This window comes from Trachemys scripta, chromosome 7, assembly GCF_013100865.1.
Source record: "Trachemys scripta elegans isolate TJP31775 chromosome 7, CAS_Tse_1.0, whole genome shotgun sequence".
NCBI lineage: Eukaryota > Metazoa > Chordata > Testudines > Emydidae > Trachemys > Trachemys scripta.
In genome coordinates, this window is record NC_048304.1 from 94985255 (window position 1) to 95008019 (window position 22765).

Genomic DNA, 22765 nt, shown 5'->3' on the forward strand with positions numbered 1-22765 from the left:
GCTTCACCTTGTCCTCTCAAATTAGTGCGTGGCCTGAAGTTCACCTCAAAGGCCCAGCTTGTATTTATGGTCAGGTTCCTGAGAGGAATCAGCATCAGGCAGGAGTAAATTCTGAAACTTATGGTGCAGCGCTAATGGCAGGTTCAAACGCAGGTCAGCGAGGGAAGGCAAGGTTATATCAAAAAGTAAACATCCAGGCTATTGCCACCCACAGACTTTTATAGACGCTTAAATCATAGATCACAGCACCCGCAGATCTGCGCCTACACGTGAGGTTTCTGGGGCTTCTCATCCTGGACCCTGGAGCATAGCTAGTCCTTTCCCCGGGTCTGTTCTATGTGTGAATCTTTTCTTTTGCAACCTGCGGTGATGGGTTTGCCTTTTCAACAAGCAGATCAGTAGCCACCATCTGTCTGAATATAGGTGGGAGGCAGATAACCCACAGGCCGCCATAACATTCTGGGAAGAAGGCAGAGGAATTCGGCATACTCCCCAGCAGCAGTTTAATTCAGAAGGGGGGCTAACTCTCCTGGCACAGAGTCTGGGAGATAGCTATGTGTGCCTGGAAAGCGGACTTCGCCCTGGCTATGTGCTCCCACAAACCGTACAGAGAATTGCCCAGGGTCTGACGTTCATCTGTAGAGCATCCAGGAGGCAGGAGTGCTTCACAAATGCTGGGAAATGTTTTAATGCGGAGCCGCTTTATATCACTGCGGTGCAAATCGGAATGGCAGGGCTGACTGCTGGGAAAGGATGTTCACGGGCGGTGGCTGCCACAGACCCTTCGCTCCTCCCACTCACGGCTGTAGATTTAGAAGAGGTCGCTGTAAAGGAAAATACGATCAGGACTGGAATGACTATCCAGTTCGTTTTGGGGATCCTAGCGTTGTATCTTGGCGAAGCCTTAAAAAATATTTTGGAGCAGAGTTGAAGTTCCCTTCTGTGCAACCAGAGACGTAGAACACAAGTACTTGTTGGTTGTTCGCCAAAAGAGCAGCCAGCTGCTAAAAGTTTCCAAAACACCGATCGCTCTGCCTGCTCTGTCATGTGCATCATCTCTGAACTGTATGCTTACACCCATCTGATTGCAATCGGTAGCTTTACAATCAGTAGGTATTGGTATTCGGAAACGTGGTAGCTCCGGGGACACTATATAACATCTATCAGGGGGTAGCCGTGTTAGTCTGTATCCACAAAAACAACAAGGAATCTGGTGGCATCTAATACATTTATTTGGGCATAAGCTTTCCTGGGTAAAAAACATTTTTTACCCAGGAAAGCTTATGCCCAAATAAATCTGTTAGTCTTTAAGGTGCCACCGGACTCCTTGTTGTTTTTATATAACACCTACACAGATAACACCTGTCCAGAAATCATTGACTCGCGGTTACCGTTATTACAATAAATGCAGAAGTAAGTAGTTGAAGTATGACAAACACTTATCATAAAGCCTTACATTTGTATCTAGCTTAGGCACCGTTTCGTAGAAATACGGCAAATGAATACAAACAAGATCCTCGATAACCTTCAAATTACAGAACTTTTTCTCCCCGTGTTTGTTGCTCACTACTTGGCTGAAATGACCCTCGCCATTTCTTTTGTAAATTAGTGACTAAGCTGGGAAATGTTTAAAGGGGCACTCCGAGGTTCAAAGTAATATTTGTATCTAGAAAATGTCCTTGCATCTAATATCGATAATATATTAAAAGAGAAAGAAGTTTCAAAATCTAAAGAGCTGTCACTGTTGTTTGTCATATGTTTATATATTTATTTACCCTATTTCACTCAGCTTAGACGGTACAAGTAAACTATTCAGTTTCATTTTTGTCTAGTCAATTTCGCTTTCTGATTCCCTGCCTAACCACAATAAACATTCGAGCGCGATTTTTTAACGGAATCTAAATGTTATCTAATGTACCCCCTTTTATGTTTTCTGGAAGACATGACTCGGGGAGTATTTCTGCTTAGTATTTAGTAGCCTGGTTGCTTTGACAATACCTGGCAATGTAGTCGTTGAACGCCAATATTTCTGTGCCGCATGCATATTCTTTTGACTGTTTCCTAGTTCTGGGACAAGACACTTAACCTACGCTTAAAAACGCAAATTTATTTCTAGATGGTGCAGCGTCAGCAAACGACCTGACCCGGGAGGGCTAAGGGCTTTTAAAGTTTAGAGTTTAATTGAAATGGTGAACTCCTAGTTCCTTAAAAACATTTCTCGGTAAAGGGTTGAAGCATACGGTGATTATTGTACACGTGCCTGCATATAATGTAAACATGTGTATGCGGGTTGTTTGCTGTGCTCAGACGTGATATAATTGTATATTATATTATTTCAGCCTAAATTTAATCTGGTAAATTTCCCTATTTTCTGTTTAAAAGGCTCACTTTGTTCCCATTCCCCCACCCCTCCTCTGACCTAAATAAACCAACCAGTGGTTACGTTGGCGGCTTCTGAGCCCTCCAAAGCTGGCAAGGCAGTTCTCTGCCTAATAGGGATGATCATTTTCTGGTGTCTCTGTATCCTCAGTGAATTGCGCTGGGAGCAGTGGCATGACCTCGGGGTTCTTTCCCATTCCCATACTCTGACCTGCTTGTGACCTACAACACGGACCGTGACATCTGAATGAACTCTTGCCAGCAACTTCGCCAAGTTCACTGTCCATCAAATAACGAGATACGGTGGCCTGAGCACCGATAATTACCACAGGAAACCTTTATTATCGCCACAGCCATCTATTCTACAGTCGTCAGTCCGAACAGAATCAAATGGTAAAGAGTGAAAGGGATAATTAAAGACATCTTGGAAGGGGGTCAAGAAATTAACAGCCTGATAGGAACAAACTTTGATTACAAGTAGTAAATGCTTCACTTGCAAATGCTCATGTTTATTAGAAAAACAACATCAGTTTCAAGTCTTGTTTTTTTTTTACTAGATTCACATTACGTTATTCAACAACGCGGTTACAGTGTTAGTGTTCAGGGTAATTTTTGAGCTTGTCCTGAAGAATCGACGATTGCTTCTCATCCAAGCTGCGGGAGGAGGCTCCAGAGCTGCATTTGCCAGTCGGCTCCCCAGCCGATTATTGCCTAGGTGAGCGGCCAGGTCCCACCGAAATAAAACGGAACTGGAGGTGGATCAAAGGTTCGCCTACTTTTCTTTAAGAGGATCACAATAGCGTCACTAGCGTTTGGATAGATCAGTTCAGTGGTTGTGCTAATTAAAGTTAGTCATTGACACTTGTATCCACCGCCTACTGATTTCCCCTCCGTTCACCACAAAGATTCACCTTAAAGACAAGGTCAGGAGGGCAGAGGCTTCTGGTTCACTAAAGGGTCAACCTGCCAACAACACTTAACTCCGACTTTCAGTACAACCTTTTCCAGATTTGACCTGTCACATTTGGTAGCCATGTTTCTGCTCTAGGTAGCTGAGATGCTGCATGGAGTGAAATTATGCTACCCGACTTTCTGATGTTTAATTAGGAATACTGATCCAGGTAAGTTAGCTGGGCGGTGGCTGCTAACACTCCGGCTAACAGAATAATAAATCATTCCGGTTGGTTTTCAGGCAGTGGGTTACCATTTAAGGCAAGGGGGCTCAAATATTTTGACTTTCCTCATTTTGGGAGATTGCAGAAGGACAAGAAAGTTTATTTAGGGCAGAAGTGTTGTGGGAGAAATTATCCTAGGAACCAATGTGTCAGCCTTCACAAAGGGCAACTTCATCCTACGGATAACAGGTTTGGGGATGTAGGTGTTCTGTTCGACCTCTCAGCGATCTGATACATTTTAATATTACACAAGAGCTTGACCTAGAGCAGGAGTAGCCATATTTTTCATCAGCATGTATGAAAAGTAATTATCAGATGTTTCCATTTCCTTGCTTCCCCCACCTTTTAGAAAGACAGTATGTACGCTGTACCTTAGCCAAAGCCCAGGGAAGGCTTTCCATTGACACCAGTGGGCTGCCATCATGCCCTAAGTGAAAATGAAATAATGTATTCACTAATCTACACAAATAATACTTAGTATTACCCTAAACTCTACTCTCAACGCTCCAATGTAACTGCCATTTCCATTCATGGCATCACAGACCTTTCATTTTACCATTACAAAATAGCTGTGAGAAATTCTTTTACAAGGGGAAAAAGAAAAATACTGGAATTGAAGAGCAGGAAATGGCAGTGCAGACAGTATTCAGAGACCCTCTAACAGGTCAGTCAGCACCCAACCTTAACTCCACATGAATCCATATTTAAGTCATTGTACACCATATGCTGCATGACAAGTGGTCTTGTTGCTCAGTGCTGCTCTGATAGTTACTGTAATGTGACTATCACTATAAATATTGAAATCATTATTCTGGAAGAGAGACCAGACTGTATGCACAAGAAATGGTTTTCAGTCTTTAAAATCAGGAACTTTTCAGAATCAAATAGTTAAATGTCTTGGCTCTTTAAATGTTTATTTTAAAAAGATCACTTCCCTGTTGAAATCTGATTCTCTCATGCAGGTTTCAACCTGCAACTAAACTCTAGGGCACATTTACTTTGAAAATGGGATTTAATGATGGATCCTTAATAACAGCAGCACAGTCCTTACTATGATACAGTGTTAATGTACAATATTAATATACAGTACTATCAGAATGCATCTTTATCATCTGGACGCTCATGGAAAGTGTCGGAGTGAGATGAAATACAAACAAACTCTTTACATTAATCTATGGGAAGTTAGAGAGTTATCAGAAAGTTACAGATAATTGGGATGTATCTGACAGGTTTGGACCTGTCAGATTGCAGCGACCCCTTAGATTTTTCTCTTTTTAAATATCCATGGAAAAATCTAAAAGGCTATGGCACAACGTGAAAAACCCCACTCCCCCCTTACAAATACATGTATCCCATACGGCATAACTCTTCTGCATGTGGAACAGGAAATTCCAGGCCATCTCTAGCCAGGCGCTGTAATGAAAATGTGCTAGAGACAGTTATTTTTCTCTCCTTTCTGCATTATTCTCTATGCGATCAGAAGGAAGGGGGCAGGAGGGCTGATCAGGACAACAGTGTGGCTTGGAAGGCTGTTCAGTGGATAGGGCGTTCCCCTAAACTTTCAAGAGTCAGGTGAGAGGTAGCAGGTGAATCTAAATCCCCGGAGAGTCTGTTTTAAAATCTAGAACCGTTGGTTTCTTCCCCCCAGACAACACCTCTAGGTCTGCCAACACTTTGAAGTTTAAGGAAACTGCATACTTGGATCTTGCACTCTTTCTCGGTGGTTTGGACCCCTCGGAGTGCATCGGGGCCCTGGTTTTCCCCACCCCGGGTTCAGTGAGGATGGCACAAACCAAGCCTTTCTAATGTGCAAGCGGACGAAAAGGAGATCTCACCGGATTTGCTGCTTCATCCGGAGCCCCTCTCCTGTTGCCGTGGTGGGCAGCAGCAGGGCACCGAGAAGGAGGGGATGGATGGGCTAGGCCCCCTCTCAGAAGCCGGATCCCAGCCCCGCTGCAGGGCACTGCGAAAAGGAAACGGGGCCAGGGGCTCGTGTCCAGCTTTCTGTGTCCGGTCGGTACAAATCCTGGTGCTTATCCCCCACGGCCGGCCCTTCTGAGATCTGCTGCGGGCGGCGTCCGCTCTCGCCCTGCCCGCAGCCCGCCCCAGCGCCAGAGGCCGCGGCGAAGGCTCAAGCCTCCCGGGACACCTGGCGGCGGGTGCTGGAGCCGCCGGGCTGCAGGGGGTGGAAGAAGAGCTGCAGCCCGTCCACGGGATGCACGATGGGCACCGTCTGCATCTCGGGGAAGCTGGGGGTGGCCAGCTCCCAGCGGGCCGTGCTGACCAGCTCGATGGCCAGCAGCTTGAGGATGGCCTTGGCCAGCTCCTGGCCGATGCAGCTCCTGACCCCCCCGCCGAAGGGGATGTAATGGAAGCGTCCTGCCCCCTTGCCGTCCTCCTGCCGGGCCGAGCCGAACCGGTCCGGGTCGAAGCTCTCGGGGGGGCTCTGGTACACGGCCGCGGTCTCGTGGGTGTCTCGGATGCTGTACATCACGCTCCAGCCCTTGGGGATCTGGTAGCCCTGCAGGGGAGCGGGGAGAGGAACATCAGCTAGCTGGCACCGGCGCTGGGGGGCCCTGGCCTTGCTGAGCTGCTAGAGGGAGCCCTGAGGTTGTGCTGCTGCCGCTCCTGCTAAGGACTGGGGCCCTGGGACCCGCCTCGCCTAGAATCTGCCCGATCCGGGCCTCCCCTCCACCAGCAATCCGTTCCGTTCGGCCGCCAGAGGGCGACACTCCGCCCTGCCCAGAGCCCCGGACCCGGTTCCCACGGCCCTCCGCTAGAAACCGGCTCTGGCTTTCCCCGGGAAGGAGGGGAAGTTGGGTGGCATGTTTCATTCGATCGGGGCCGGGGTGCCTCCCTCTGGGGGACACTGGATGCTAACTAACCACCCTGTCTAATGCGGCAGCTTCAGACAAGCTTCCCCCCCCCTCCCCGTAGGACACTGGGGTTAATGGAAATAACTTATTGCTCTTCCTCCGTGCAGAACCCTGCTCGCCTCGCTCACGCCTGTAGTCCCAAGGGCACAAACAGGACGTGTGATGACGCCAGCTGGATCCAGGGCCTGTTCCTTCAGCTCCTACTCAGACAAGCAGTCCCACTCCTGTTGTGTTCATTGGGGCTACGGTGCCTGAGCAAGACTTACTCTCCTATTAGTTGTAGAACTGGGCCTGCCGTGTGATTTTGCGGTTCGATACTGCTCTGTTTCGTTGTCATTTCATGTATTCACGCTGTGATATTGTCACATTTCGGTATTTGCTGATTTAGTAAAATCAGTATCATTTGATTTTCAGGGAAGCAGCCAATACATTTTTGTGCACTATATAAATAAATTAAAAATAAATAACCAATGATTTGATTTCTAGATGCTTCATGTTCTGTTTTAAGTGGCCAGTTAGCTGTGTGCAACATTCCCCTGTATTCTGTGCTTTCTATAATGGTAAAATGCAAAAAAACAGATTCGGTGCAAATTTATTTTGCACTAACTCAGGTGCACCTGCAGTTGGCAAAATGTCATATCTTACATCTTAACAAGTGTTACACGCTAAAGATAAACTCGTTCTACAGACAAGTTTTAATAGTCGCACAGCTGCCATTATTAGTAAATCAGCCCTTTGAAATACCCAGAGCTCACTACAGAGGCAGAAGACAATGGTGTAAAACTGTCTGATAAGACATGCAGATACACATAATGAACTAAAGCTGCTTGGCGCAAAGCCATACCTGAGTCTTTAAACAATTGCAAAACGGAACAGATAACTTACATCCAGCTCAAAGGTCTGCAGGGCAGTCCTGTAGCCTCCAGAAACGGGCGGCAGCACGCGAAGGACCTCCTTAATCACACAGTCCAAGTAGCGCAGACGGCTCAGTTTATCCAAGTTCATCTCAGGCTGACAATGACACTCTGCCTCTGGAATCACTGGCCCTGTGGGCACCTCGAACCTGCTGGGCGGCTGGCCGGCTTCCTCTTGCCTGTGGTTTGAATAATGATCGTTTGTATTCAAACTAATTGTTTCTTGTGTCATTCTGGTTAACGTGAGCTCCTTAAGGAGAGGAGGCCGCCGGATAAAACCACCCCCAGCCTCTCCTTCTGCCTTGAGATCAAGTTGCTGACTTTGATTCTTCGGCGTCCCTTCTGGCGTGGAGAGGAGACGCTGTTGAGAGTCACTGTCCTTCCCTTCTTTCTCCTGGACCATCGGTGTATCTTGGCAGGGTTCAATATATGGGTGGTTCTTTTGGGAGACTGCAGGCGAAAGGCAATGGCACTGCCTATGCAATTCATGGGACACCAGTTCCTGTCTTATTTTTTCTACCGCCGAGGGGTGTTTCAGTAGCAGAAGAATCAGAGAAGTGCTGGCACTAGCAGTGGTGAAGAAAGCAGCAAATATCAGCTCAATCGCTGACTCCTGCGAGATAATCAAATGTGACAGTTTTAAACGCATTTGTGTTTTAATCTTCAAATCATACTCCCACCTGTTCCCTCTGAGCAGAGCTGTCTAGCCCCACGTGGCCCGTCTTCATTTCCATCATTTGAGTGTCTAGAAACTCACTAACCGAGCATTATATTGCACGTCTACCACTTACGTAATGGATTGTTTATTCCACTCCTCCCTACGAACCTGCAGACATTATCAGTAAAAAGAGAAAGAAAAGGAGAAAGAACCTGGCTGAGAATTTTGTGAGCAAAGGTTATCCTCACACTTAGCCTTAGAGATCTGGATCTCCGGCTGCCAGACATTACATTGGATATGTACAGATTCTTCCACTCTCTTAAAGAAATCATCGCCAGATAGGCATGTCTTCTACTTTGCTGATGCGGATATTAGTCCGGGAGTCCTAGGTTCCTATGCTACCATCTAAAACGGGTAACGTTTGTTCAAACGCCCCCTGAAGTCAATGTGAAGACATGTACATGAATAGAACTGGACTCAGGCCAACAGTGAGTAAAAGTAATAAGAAACTTGCTGTGCCATCATAATGTATGTATGTGAACCTCTGCAGCCAATAGAGAGTTACCGGGATACAGATGTTTGACAAATCCCGGGATCTTCGCTTGCCCCAGAGACAAGGGCATGTCAGAGTCTGTAGATTAACAAACTTTCTTATTGCTCGATGACATTAGTGGAACATCTAAAATCCTGTCAATGATCTTCGATGGTTCAAAATTCCCTGAGACTATCAACCTTTCTCCCGTGCACCCACACTGTGCATACATGTGCCGCCACCTGAACTAAACCGCCATGGGCTGGATTTTGCAAGGTGCTGAGCTAAACATTAAGGGGATTCTCCTACTCACGTGCGTCAAGTTAAGGGCTTTGCTGGATTGCCACACGGTGTTCAGCATCTGGCAGAAACTAGACCTTTATAACAAGTCATGGGACAACCACGGAAGAACTCCAGACACTGTCCCCTGCACTCCCCCTTCCCATGCTATTTAGTGCTGCGTGAAAAACAAGCCTAAGGATCCAATGATTCCAATTGCTTCCTAGAACCAAAACCTGAGGTGTGTTGCAAAGGAAAACAACGGACCCGAGTGTTATACATGTACTATGTCCATACGATGCTTTACATACATGTTGGTCACAGTGTGGCTCTGATAACTCAGCACACAGCCAAGCCACAGAATGATCCCACAGCCCCCCCCCGTCCCCCCAGATGAAAGCCTATAAGAAGGGAAGGGGTGAATCCAAAACACATCGGTGAAATCCTGGCAAAACTCCCACTGACTTCAATGAGGCTAGGACTCCACCCCAAGGCTTCCGCAGAGCTTCTATGGCGCTGCTCCCGTGTAAAGACCGGCGAGCTGGCGGACTGCAGGGGGACACGGAAAAAGCCCTAGTGGAGAAGCCGACTGGACTCAGTGTGACCCTGGCGCAGGTTTCTTCTCCCTACGAACCGGCCCAGCGGCGGGGCCGAGCTACAGGATTCCCGCGGAGTTTGTTTCCTTTTACAAATATACATCTGGCCTGGGAATACCTGGCAGCGCCAAAAGATCTGATTTCCTATTAAGGGGAGCGGGAAAGCCACACACACAAGGCCATTCCGCTTAAAGCCCTGAAGTACCCGGAGCCAATCCCGCTATGCCGGGGCATTGCAGGGGTCCCATAGCAAGGATTTTCCTTTGCTACCAGACCGAGGCACTGCAGCTTAGCTAGGGCTTGTTTTCCTTGGTTTGGCGGGGGAGGGAGATTTGTCAGTGTGCTGGCTCTCCGGGACACCTGCAGGATGTATATAACGCTGGCAGAACGGGGGCTGCTTTCCCCCTGTATCTGTGCACATAGCTCCCGCAGACATTAGCAGGAATTGGGCATTCCCGAGAACAGTACACCGTTTGTGCTAGTGACGACAATATCTTGCTTCTCCCAATGCGAAGTTCCACAGGGAAAGCTCCGCGTAGTAAAGTGTAACACCTTCTACATCCGCCGCATAGCAGCGGATGGCACTGCTGAATCAGGGTGATGCTGAGTTCCTCACTGTTAGTCTTTACAATGCTAATGTATCACCGCACAAAAGATTAAAATAAAGCCGCTCGCAACGTATTAATGTGGCTGGAAAGAACGTCCTGACACTAGAATATTTTATTAATCTACATAGTATTTTATTTATTCTTTTATAGCCAGTACAATTGGGTGTCTTGTAGACCTCACCTCGCCTCTTATTCAGTCTGGTTCATTATGGAAACAGCCTCAGGATTATCCTGTTTCCTTCAAACTTAAATCTCACCTTTATTGTGACTTTACTGCAGTGGTTTATAGTTTAATTTATGTTAGTGCATTCTCAGAAAGCAAGATGCCCAGTCCCCCACTGCCTTCTGTGAGATCTCTACGCCGCTATGATAAAAGATGTGCTCTTTTCCCTTTTGGCTTTCGGATTTTTTTGGTGGTTTCGATAAAACGGTGGGCTTTTTAACCTGGATTGTTACAAGTCCTGATTTTGTAAAGCACATGCTGCATTCATTCCCCGAATACAATTCCCAGCATCTCTCGGGGGTGGAAAGTGCTCTTTGACAAGTATTTAAACACAAAGCGAATCAGGAAATTAGTGTACACTCGTGCTTGGCGTGTCTCTCAGAGATTTGTATCCAGTGCTGTAAAGCCACTACGATTTCTTTACCTAGACAGATCATTCCACTAGATTAATATTCCGCTGTCATTTTATTTTAGTACAAGGCGCTGCCACATTAGACAGTAACCATAAATTATTTTACAATCCGCAGGAAAGTTTCTTTAAATGCAGCTGATGTAGGAAGTTTCTAAATTCTAAGCATACAGAAGTGCATATCAATATACTAACACATGCTGACTCCCTGCCCATCACTGTTATCTCGACTGGGATGAGCCACACAGACTAACTTGGCTCTATCCGTGGGGGCTCTCCAGTTGCTCATATAATTATTTTTGCATAATATGCATTAGGGATGCCTGTGTATAATCTGACAAATATTACATTACAGATACCCGTGTTTAATTTCACAAAGATAGTTATGTTCATCTCTTTTAACTAATGTCACCTATACCTCTTCTAAGCACATCTCGCTGCTCCTAGAGAATATCGTTGAGCATTATTTACAAATTAGCGCATTCTTTTTGCCCGATAGTTTAGATTTTCTTAAACATGGAGATCGGTTTTTGGGACATTTTAATTAATCTCTAAAATAGATTATTCTCCCGGTGAACTAGTTATACAATGTACAGGGGTTCCTCCCACAAACTGCTGTGCTACATAACCCGTGGCAAACACCCTCTTTTACTCAGAAGCTTACAGTTCCCTATTTGCAGATTGGATTCCCCTTCATGGAGTTCCACATAGGATAGGATTTGAACACAAACAAATAAACCAACCCAAACCTCTTCATGAGGAGATCATTATCCCGTTGTAAATACCGGGAAAGTGAACCACAGAGAGGTGAACAGGAAGTGACAGAACCCACATCTCCTGCGTACCAGTCCAGTGTCTACTCGGCCACGCTGCCGCCTCACAAGGACTCCTACCCCCTGGCTTGGAGCCAAACGGTGCTCCTTTTTGTGATGCACTCAAGTGAGAAGATGCCAGGAATGGGAAAGATCGGAGACAGAAAAGACCCCCGAATGGTTCCTTCTGCCAACGCAGCATTGTTGGGAATGGAACGGTAGCATAAGGTCTCTGTTACTTAATTTGCTATGATGTTGTTGCACGGTAGCATCAGCTAAACTGACGGAGCTGGATGTTCTGTCGCTGTCCATTTCGCTGCCTACACTAAATGCCTAAGGATTGCAGGAAATGCATAATGACTTACACCGCTGTTATGAGGAGGGATGCCAGCAGGCGGTGATGAGTTTCCATGTGGAGACAATGCAATTCTGTACACACACTTCCAGATTTTCAGAAGCAAAGATTCAGAAACTTTACAAAAACTGGTCCCCTGCTCCTAGGAAATAAAGATCCGGGCTGAAATCCTGACCCTGCTGGAGTTCATAGGCGTTTGGAGTCAACTGAGCCAGAATTTCATCCCGGAGGAGGCTAAGCAGCAGCGTTTTTACCATAAAAGTTAACAGTATCTTATGCCCTGAAATATATGCTCGGAAAAGAAGGTGACTTGGAAGGCTGTCAGTATTTTGGCAGTTCTGGCAATATGGCAGCCAAACATGCCTGTTTTTGGAAGCCCAGGGCAATAGGGATAGAAGCTGATCTTGGACTGATATCTCGATATGATATTTTAAAACCCAGCATTATAAATATACTTAAATCAGCTACTGCACACGCTCAAAATTATCCCAGATCTTTATAAACACTAGTTCAGATTTTTATATTTTACATCAATAGTGACACTCAGAATAGCCTCGTGGTAGGCACTGACTCAGTACCAAGGGCAAATACTTCCTCAATTCTTAGGCAAAATTCCCATTGCTTTCAATTGGGAGCTTTTCCTGAGTAAGAACGATAACATTTGGGCTTAAATCATGCTGTCTCATGTTCACTATTCCATAGAGCACATCCACATTCTGAGTAATATAATTAACGAGCTGATCCTAGGGAATGACCCAGAATCCATCATTCCATCTCAGGAGTCATTTTGATATATTGTTTCAAAGATATCTATGTTTACCGCCCCCTGGAACACAGTGGCCTGATCCATAGACTCCGCTACAATGGGAGTGGGAGTGTGCAAGGAATGCACAATCGGGTCTATTATGTCAAAGATAGTATTTTGAAGTGTATTGAGAATACATGGATACGCAAGAAGTCCCATTGGATCTGGACAACCTAGCAGTATTCTAGTAAAACCAGGCAGATGCCTGGAAGAAAAGCCAGGAGGATAAAGGTAGGAGGGCAAAAGAGGCATTTATTTACTTTTAAAATACTAACTCAGTTCAAATGCAAAGCAATTTAACCATGAAAAGGATGTCTGTAGGTCTGGCACACTCTTCCTAAGTGTCCGCCTCACCTGCTGTCTGCTCAGGCTTGGCAACTGGTAAGATGCTACAAAGCTCACCTTTCTCTGCTCAACACACCTACCTTAAGTGTTGGGTGTCCAATCCCTCTTTCAACATCCTTGCATTTCTACGGCGTTTGGGTTTTTTTCCAGACCCTTATTTCATCAAGGTGGACAAGCAATGTTTAGTGCCCAGGGGCACTTAAGGTGAGGAAGATGGTTAACTATAAGCTTTGTTATTGTTCATGATGGATTCTCCCAGAGTGGGTAAAACAAAGGCAGAAGCTAGCAGATATCAGTTGCCCCCCAATCAAACTGCTTTAAAGACAGTTAGAAGCAAAACAGCAAAGGAGATTCTCTTTACCTTCAGCTCTTGCATGGTGAATTCTTTGCCATGCTCCTTGGCACTGTTTATTAAGAAATCCAGAGCATCACTATGACCTTCTGAGTTCTTTCTTTGTAGTTTTTCCATTATGGCTTTCTCCATGTACTCATGTAACATATCCCGGGCTTTGATCCCCTGCAAAGAGTCAGACATGATTGTTCAGGGACTGTCCAGTGAAGCACTGTAAGAAAAAACCCAGAAAAAGACCCTACCCAGGATGAATGGCACTCAAGGACCCCAAGAATCCCATCGCTCTTATTCTAACTAATACCAATACCTCAAATCCATGCTTCTTTTGTGCTCTGAGTGGTGCTTCAATCTGACACCTCACAATTAAAAGACTAGGAAGGACAAATTAATTTGTCTATACTAGAGATACAAGGTGGGTGAGGTAATATCTTTTATTGGACCAATTTTTGTTGGTGAGAGAGTCCAGCTTCAGAGCCACACAGAGCTCTTCTTCAGGTCTGGGTTTGTCTTTGTTGACATTACTTGGCACTGGGCAGCTAGACTATTGGGAATTGGGTAATTTCTCCCTGTGATAATCCAAGACACCCTGTAAAGAGAAGTACTGCCAAAGGAACACTTGGGGAGAAGGGGAACAGTGAAGCTAGAGTGCTGATGCCACAGTGCCCTCTTGATGACTGCCATGAACAAACTCAGCTTCTGCCATGTCCAAAGGGAGCTTTCTGGTACCTGGATAAGAGAGGATGACTTAACAAGCCAATCCCCATCTAATGTTGGTCTCCAGAAACTTCCAGAGGCTTTTCAAAGGCAGTGACAAAGGGGTTCACTATTCCAGGTGCGTATGTTAGCTCAATATGTGATAATCACACCCAACTGGTTGTGTGTAAATGTGTCTGTCAGAAGGCTGCATTTCCATTAAAGTAACCCTCCATGCTACAAACATCTAATAGGATATGGAGGAGTCCGCTCCGAAGCTGTCACTAGGTGACATGGAAATGCATTCGGAATGCAAGGTGTGTGGTTCTGTAACAAGAAGCCTGTCTTGTGTGGGCCTCTTCCTACTAGAGATCACCCTACTGCAGAAGCCCAGAGGCAGGGCAATCTAACCTGAAAGAAATCCATGCACAGATTTTGCTCGGATTATATTATAATAGAGTTATATACAGGAGGTCAGATTAGATGAGCTGGTGGTCCCTTCAGGCACTGAACACTATGACTCCATAATAACATGGTCACAGGCTACCAACACCACCCAGCACCTGCACAGTTAACCTAACAACCGAAATTAGACCAAAGTATTACAGCCAAGGTTGCTCAACTCTTCCCATTACAAGACCCTGTTTTTATGCATATAGCTTTGCCACACTTAAACTGTTTGGGATGAAATTTTTCCATGCCAGGTGTCTGCATCAGGCTGAAGTATTTTAGCAATTTTTGGCCCAAATGGCTCAGCCTTTTCCATGAACAAGACTAGTGAAAAATATGTTGTTTTGCCCATGTGAAAAGATTTTGGTGATCTTGAAGAGTCCCTAGCTCCCACAGGGATTTGGTGCAGTGATGATAAATTTGGCAGGGAGTGGCCTTTATGTCACGGATGAGCCATCCCTGTGAAAATTCCGCCAAATTTGGACAAGACGTAAGCATTTGAATCTTGCTAGATATTCTCAGCTAAAACATCTGGAAATTCTATATGCCCTGGGCATGCTCCAGCTTGGGTTCTGCAGGGAGCTGAGATGACTTCAACTGAAATTGTAACTCTGGGCTGCTGCAGGCCATGCCAGAGTCAGGTACTGCAACTGAAAGCACAAGAACTATCTCTCCTGTGCTCTTCATGCCCTCTCCCCCTGCTGGCATCAAGATAGCATATAAGAGGAAGCAGCCTGATTTGAATGCAGAGGGGACAAAAGCCAGATGGGGGAGTAGATTAGAAGGAGGCTGTGAAGAAAAGACACAGGACTGAGACTGAAGGCTGTCCCCGGGGGAAAAGAGGAGAGGATAAACTGGTACTTGGTGTTGAGACTGATGGTGGGAGACTGGGACTAGTTGGGCAAAGAGACTAGGACTGGCAGCTGGGTGGGGTAAAATGGACTGGAAGCTGGGTGGGAGGGGGGATGGAGGGTTCATAGATTTTAAGGCCAGTAGGAACCAGCAGATCTAATGTGACCTTAGAGGAGACTGTGACTAGCTGGACAGGGAAAATGGGAACCAATGGAATGTGGGGAAGGACATGAGGAGAAGAAAGACAGATCTGAGAAGGAATCAGGGTGCTGGGGAAAAACTGGGATTGGCTGAACAAACAGATAGGGACAAAGAGTCTGGGGAGGGGAGGGAGAGAAGAAGACTGGACCAGGAGTCAGGGGAAATGGGACTGGCTGGGCACTGGGCAAGGACACTAGGGGTAAGGAGCCACAGGGCCTGGGCGAACTGGGACTGGCTGGGCAAGGAGATTGGGAATGGAGGGGAGATTGGGAGTAGAAGGGGATAGGGCAGAAAGGATAAAGCTTGCGGTGGTGGGGGGGGAGGGACGAGGCAGAGGAGTCTGTGCCCACTAAAGCACACTCCCCTCCAGTGCCTAAAATTGAACCCAAGATTCCTGAATCTCACCATTCCTTTGCTGTCAGCAAATATCTCTGAAACCCACTGGCAAAGTGAGCATCTCATGCTCCTCTAGTGCTAGTCTACATAGAGAATGATCAGTTATTCTGTTAGCTCAAGTGGCAGAGGTCTGTTGGGTGGATCTAAAGGTTCCAACCCTGTTGATGACCCATGTGAATGTCAATATGATGCCACATGACAGAAGTTCTTTTTTTCCCCATTTTTTTCAAACTCCTAGGAAATTACACACAAAATTGTGTGTAATGCACACACCCAAGAGATCATTCAATATAATCAAATATATAGATGGAGCTCCCTATAGTGATAGACTCAAGAAACTCCATCTATTTAGCTTAACAAAGAGAAGGTGAAGGGGTGACTTGATTACTGTTTGTAAGCTCCTACATGGGGAACAAATATTTAATAATGGGCTCTTCAGAGAAAGGTATAACACAATCCAGTGGAAGCTGGATTATACAAGTGGTGAGAGTGATTAGCCCCGAAACAATTTACCAAGGGTCCTGGTGGATTTTCTATCACTGGACACTTTTAAATCAAGATAGGATGTTTTTCTAAAAGATCTGCTCAGGGTATTATTTTGGAGGAAGTTCTATGGCCTGTGCTATACAAGAGTAGAAGATCACAATGGTCCAGTCTTTCATTAGAATCTATTAATCCCTTTTTAGCCCTCTCCCACCTCAAAACCCACAGAACTACAGCACAAACAGGTAAACAGATTATATACTATTCAGGTAATAAATAGATGTTAGCAAGGACTATCTCAGCCAAAGGAAGTGGCATTCTCTGAACCAGCCCACAGGTGCGGAAAACTCGTGTGCTGGTGATGTACCATGATAATAGCAAAACCAATAATCTGTGGAAAGGAATTGGACCGGTCACTATCCTTCTGAGAATATAGCATCACAGAACTGAAATTTACTCCAGGGAAAACTCCAGATGTAACATGCTTAGCAATCAAACATTATATAATACATTGACGCCAACAACGCAGAAAGGTGTTGGAAGCAAATATACAGGAAAAAAAAAGAAAAAGAAATGGCTACGACGAGGAGTAATTAGAGAACAATCTGTAATAAGAGAACAATCCGACACTTTATAAGAAACCAGTTCAAAAGAAATGGGGCAAAACCTAACTGATCACTGCAACTAATACAGCAATGAAACCTGTTTAAAACGTGACTCGTTACCCACTCAGGGACATGTCAGGGGTAAGATATCCAAAGAGGGAATTCCTGAGGGGACGGGAAAAAGGCGATTCACTGTATTTTAAAATGGCAGTAGCCCTCCACCTTGCATTACGAAAGCTAGAACACATGCATGGACCTTTATAGGACAGGGTAACAGTGCGTGCTGGGCTTTCGTGGCTCTGTATTATTTACAATTCTCTTTAACTTCCAGCGCTGGTCCCGGAGACCAACCTCGGCTTTTTTGGCTACATCCTGGACATTTTTTTTAAGCAATGCAGCCTATACTCGGTAAGTTGCAAAAAGGCAGAGCAGAGGGAAGCAAAGCGGTGCGAGTCGGAAAGGTAACCCGGCAACAGTACCTTGCGCAGCCCACTGAAAGGGATGTTCAGGGGCAAGGAGAACAGGTTCTCCACCAGTTGCTCAAAGGTTTTGGCCAGGTCCTTAAACTGCTTTTCTTCCAGGCTGAGGCCCAGCAGAACCCGAGCTGCAACGCGGAAAGTCAGAGTTTTAGCGGAGGAATAAACCGCTACGGAGCCAGGCTCCCTGCACCAGCCCCGCAGCTCCCAGCTCACGACCTTCTGGATCCCAGGGAGATAGCTCTCCAGGGCAGCACGGCTGAAGACTCTAGCCAGGATCTAGGGAGAGGGGAGGGAAGAGAGTTAGGGAGAGAGAAAAGGCTAGTGGCGCTGTCTCCAACCTGCAGCTGCGCAGTCAGGGGAACTGGGGCTACCCGCTTGGCAGCCGTCGCCAATTGGATTCCTGCTGGACGGAGCTGCCGGCTCAGTGATGACAGCCTGGCCACTAAGCAGCGTGGGCTTCGCAGGCTGCAGAGGGGTGAATTACAACCGCCTTCCCTGGACCCTCGGCCTCCGCCCCGTTCACACAGCCCCTCACTGCCTGGCCCTCTCCCACAACTACAGAGGAGTTTTACACCCTGCTCCAAACACCGCCCTCCCGGGTCAGAATTCCCCGGCCACGCGCGAGTGAGCCGCGCTGTGCCGGTCCTTGCCCTGGCCCTGGGTCCATGGCCACCTCCCCTCCCCGAGCACGGTCGCTGCGGAGCGCACCTTCCTCCGCTGGCGGTGCAGCTCGCCGATGGAGTTGAGCAGGGTGTTGGAGCCCAGGATGATCTGGGTGCTCTGGGGCCACTGGGTGCTGACCAGGCTGTGCTCCCCCAGCAGGATCTTGCGGATGTTCTCGGCCCCAGTCACTCGGATGACAGGCTTGCCCAGCAGGTGGGTCTTGAACACGTGGCCGTACTTCTCCCGGCGGGAGCTGTGGAAGCTAGAGCCCTGCAACCAGCCGACAGGTCAAGCGGAGAGCCACCATCGGGGCAAGGCTTGGATCCCGCCAGCCCGACCCCAGGGACAGACCCGGCCGCGCTCAGATTTGCTGGCTGCGGAGCCCCTCGCCCCATACACGCCCGCGGCTCCTCGGGAACAAGAGGGGAGCTAGCTGCGCGGAGCCTGGCGCCCTCCGTCGCGAAACCTGCGGGGAGGAGGGAGCCCAGCTCAGGGACCCACGTGGCTCAGGAATGAAAAGCATTTAAATCCCTTCCTCACGTTTCAGTTAGTTCTGGGCGTCCCAGGAGCAGCCTGATCCCAGGGGGGTAGAGGTCGGAAGGGAGGGGGTGGTGAGCCACCCGGCAGGCCATTCCCCCCCCCCCCCCCCCCCCCCAGCAGTCACCAGCCCGGAGACTGCCCACAGCCCCCGCCGCAGGGGGACACGTGCTCTCGTTTGTACTTTACCTGGACAAGCCAGTGCAGGGTCTCCCCGAAGAACGGCCACCCCATGGAGCCTTTGGGGAGGGGCAGAGCGCTGCCCCGGTCCCTGCTCAGAGTCCACCTGAGAGTCCACAAGTGCCGGGACAGGGTGAGGAGGAGCCCCAGGGCCAGCAAGGCAGTGAGCGCAGCTTCGAGCCAGGACAACATGCTGATCCCCGCCAGCAACATCTTCGGCTCCCAGCCGCGGCTGCTGCAGCCGGATGCCCTTTGTCGCTTGTCACCTCTGCAGCGGGCTGGGGGAGCGGGGGACTAGGCTGTCGGGAGGGAAGGAACAAGACAGGCAAGCCCTCGATTTCACATCGTCTGGAAAAGCCCCTCTACAGCGCGCGTGGCTTGGGAGCTGTTCAGGGGTTGGAGAAAGGTGCCCACGCTCTGTCCCTGCCCCTCTCGGATGCCGCCTGGGCTAAGTGCCCTAGAGCGGGTGAGTGGAAGGTGAAAGCGGCCACTTGGCAGAGAGGAGTTATTCAGAGTAAAAAAATCAGCAGCTGGGGTGCGATAGATTTACTGCCCGGGGTGAAAAACTGCTCTGCCCGCAAAACGAACCGCACTTCAACACACTAACGTTTGCGGGATGATATTTCATTTTCTCCTAGCAAAGGCGGATCCGCTAATCCAACAAAGACACTATATAGCAAGGGAGTCTCCTCTAAACTAAGGTGTGCGTCTCACTTCCTCCCCCACGAGTCCCAGGTTTGCTAGAAATCAGAGCTTCAGGAGGCTGAGCGCAGCCACCCTGGGTTCCGCTGGAGAAACTTCCTGGCTTACTAGGCGGTTGCTGGCGACTCCCCTAGCTTGGAGCAGCCAGCACTTCCAGGTGCTGCAGCCAGCATCCTGATGCCTTTCTAACTTTATCCCCCAAGGGAAAGCTGCGCCTCTGCCGCAGCGGCACCAGCAAGGCTACATCTGTCAAAGACCCTGCGGGGCGAAAGAGAGAGAAGCTGGGTACTCACGGCTTCCCATAACTTTGGTGGCGATCATAAAGGCGAATGGTCCGCAGGAAAAGTCTGCAGCCCAGTTCCTCTGCCCCCTTCCTCTCGCCGTCTCTGTCCCCTTTTAACTATTCTCTGCCTTGAGCAGTTTTATATAGATATTGGGTGCCTACTATCCGATCCACGTTCAGAGATGACGTCTTTGCTGTGTACTTAAAGAGCGTGACAAAGTGCAATGATTGGAGCCCGTGAGAAGTGAGGGTATTGATTGAAAGAGTGTGGGGAGCAGAAGAGGGGGGGGAGAGCTGCTGTGACAGATCCCTGCAGCTGGAGGGCTGGGAACCAGGTAACCAATGACAGCCAATCCACAGTGTCACTCACATTCTCATCCTCACCACAGCAAGCCTGCATGCCCCTCGGAGTCCAGCGGGGCAGAGCACAGCAGCCTGGGAGCCCCTCGCGTTTCCCCCAGAGCCTCTTCTCCACCGCTGACTCCACTGAACCCCCCATGCTCCATGCCATTCGTTGATTTTGATGCTACTCAAGATGGGACAAAAGTCTCAGCCCGATCGACGTGAAGTGATCCGTTATTTTAATAGTGTTTCAAAGGGAACGCTGCTCTCCAGCTCTCCTTTCCTCTCCAGGGCTCTCCCTGAGTCCCGTCCCCCACACCCGCCCTTTGCTCGTTTGCAGTTAATCCAGGCCCCCCATGTGTAGGCGGAAGGTGTTTTACACTAGAAAGCAGCGCTGGCAAACAGATGCTTGAGGCTTGCACACTTGGTTTCCCCACCCCAAGGAGCGCCGGCCAGCCCCGCTCCCGCCCAGCCCGAGCAGGGCACGAACACACCCGGGGAGGAAGCTGCAGACACATGGGAGTTCTGCTAATGGAACGCTAAGGGCCGGATCCCTGTGTGTGTTGGCACGAGCCGGGGAAAGGGTTCCCAGTGAACAGCAGGTAGACAGCCGCTTGGGTTCCGGGCTCGCAGCTAACATTACCTGTAGCTTCCTCTATGACTCACGGCTCAGCAAGTCATTACAGTGCAGCTACACTCCCATGAAAGGACCATTAAGAGCAGGGAGCCTAATGCCTTGTGCAGCAAACACAGCGCAGGGTAACGCTCTAAATCCGAACCAACACGTTCCCGCACTAAAAGCGGCTGCAGGCATTTTAACGGCGGGCCGAGTATGACACACTCTCTTGCCATATTCCGCACGTAGGCAAAGCTCTCCCTGATGTCATTGAGAGTTTTGCCTGCGTGAGAAGTATGGGATCGGGCTAATAACGGGCCAGTGCCTCGGATCCGAGCCAGTTTCTCCGCTAAGTCCTTCTCATGAGCGGTATTACCGCAAAGCAAATCGCTGCGCAGCAGGAAAGCTTGGGCTTTCCCGGAACTGTCTCCTCTGGAAAGCCTTGCTGGCTCAATGCGGGGTCGGCTCCTGCTCCCATCGGAAGTCAATCGGAGTTGTCCTATTGGCGTCAATGGGAACACATGTCTCTGGGTTCTAGTTATTCTTACCCTGCTGGTCCAAACGAAAACTCTCCCTCCTTAGGTCAGAACAGCATCTTTATATAACGTATGCACAGCACATGTACTTCCCAAGGCTCTGGTCTCTGGGAGCTTGATGCAGCCTTTTCTCGAAGTAGCCCTGCACCCCATCTCCGCTTGCTAACACAGCTCCAGTTGCATCCTTTGGCGCGGCAGCATACAGGAGACACCTGTTGTTTGTTTAGATGCCAAGGTTCAGTGGCGCTCCCTTCCCTGCAATCTAGAGGCCCCTCTGGAGAATTGTCTCCGCTTTCCTTTGCTCCAGGCCTGATTAATCCTGTTTGCTGGAGGTCCAGCTCACTCCATGTATTGCCCCTGTGACCCAGGAGCAAAGAGGCTCTGGGCGGTTCGCAGAGCCTTACTATGTAGGAGAAGGGGTTCTGTGGGAAAATGACGCCGGTCAGTCTAGGTCCGCAACTCTTACAGGGCAGGTCTGCATTTACAAAGGGGCCGAATAAGGCACACCGGCCGGGGTGTAACGCGAGCTACAGAAGGGCGCAACACAAACCCGTTCTGGTGGCTGTGGAAAACACGCTGTTTAAAGGGCAATTCTGGTAACCGGCAGTTCTCCATTCACACTCACACCCTCTATTTTCAAAGCAATGCGCGTCCCCCAGACAAACCCTGCAGAGCCCGAGCTGGGTCAGCAACTCCCCAGAGCCTAACTCTGGTTTCAAACGTCTGTAGTCCCCTTCAATGCGAGACATTTGAATGATCCCGAAGGTATAAAATCCCCCCGCTTTTCGCACCCCGCCTGCCAGGCAGTCCCCTGAGCCGCTCCCTTTCCTTGCGGGCATTTTCAGGCTGAAATTCCACCCACCCCCTCAACATGGATTTTTATAAGGGCTGAGCGGTTCCTTCCGAGTTAATCATTTGCGGATCTGCTGGGGAAAGCTGCTCTTTTGTAGAGCCCCTCAGTCCAAATGGGGAGCGCAGGAAGAGCGAAGGAGCCTCCAAGCCCTGCTCGCTTCTCACGGGGAACCTGGGCTCAAACCCCTTCTGTAGCAGCCACTTGCGCCTGGAGAGGATACCAGAAAGGAAGGAAGACACGGGAGAGGCTGCACTGCAAAGCCGAAGCGACAGCGCATCGGGTCCCGCTTCTCAAAGCTAATCCCTTCGTACTGCCCCATTCTTTGGTCATTACTGCGCCATTCTTCCCTGGAAAACATCTAACAATGGTTTTAGGAGGAGAACTGACCCAACAGGAGGAGAGCCTCTGCACTTTCCTGACTCTGCACCTCAGATGGGAGCGAGATCTCTAGGCCACGCTGAGCCCGACTGGGAATTTCAGCTCCAGTTTCACACCAAGTGAAATCCCAAGGTCTAACAGAAATTCTTGCTGCTGCGTTGCTGAAGCGGTCATAGGGCAGATACTCGGGCACCAAGC

At 48.6% G+C, this 22765-nt stretch overlaps 1 protein-coding gene across 1 annotated transcript; it reads right to left on the minus strand.

Moving 5' to 3' along the window:
- Window positions 1-2622: 2622 nt before the first annotated feature.
- Window positions 2623-22701, minus strand: LOC117881036 (cytochrome P450 26C1). The gene is made up of 6 exons (XM_034777845.1): window positions 18867-22701; window positions 18186-18410; window positions 17478-17753; window positions 13328-13483; window positions 7316-7957; window positions 2623-6075 (listed from the first exon to the last, which is right to left on the minus strand). The coding sequence occupies exons 1-6, from the start codon at window positions 19068-19070 to the stop codon at window positions 5686-5688; spliced, it is 1893 nt and encodes a 630-aa protein (XP_034633736.1). The 5' UTR covers window positions 19071-22701; the 3' UTR covers window positions 2623-5685.
- Window positions 22702-22765: the final 64 nt, after the last annotated feature.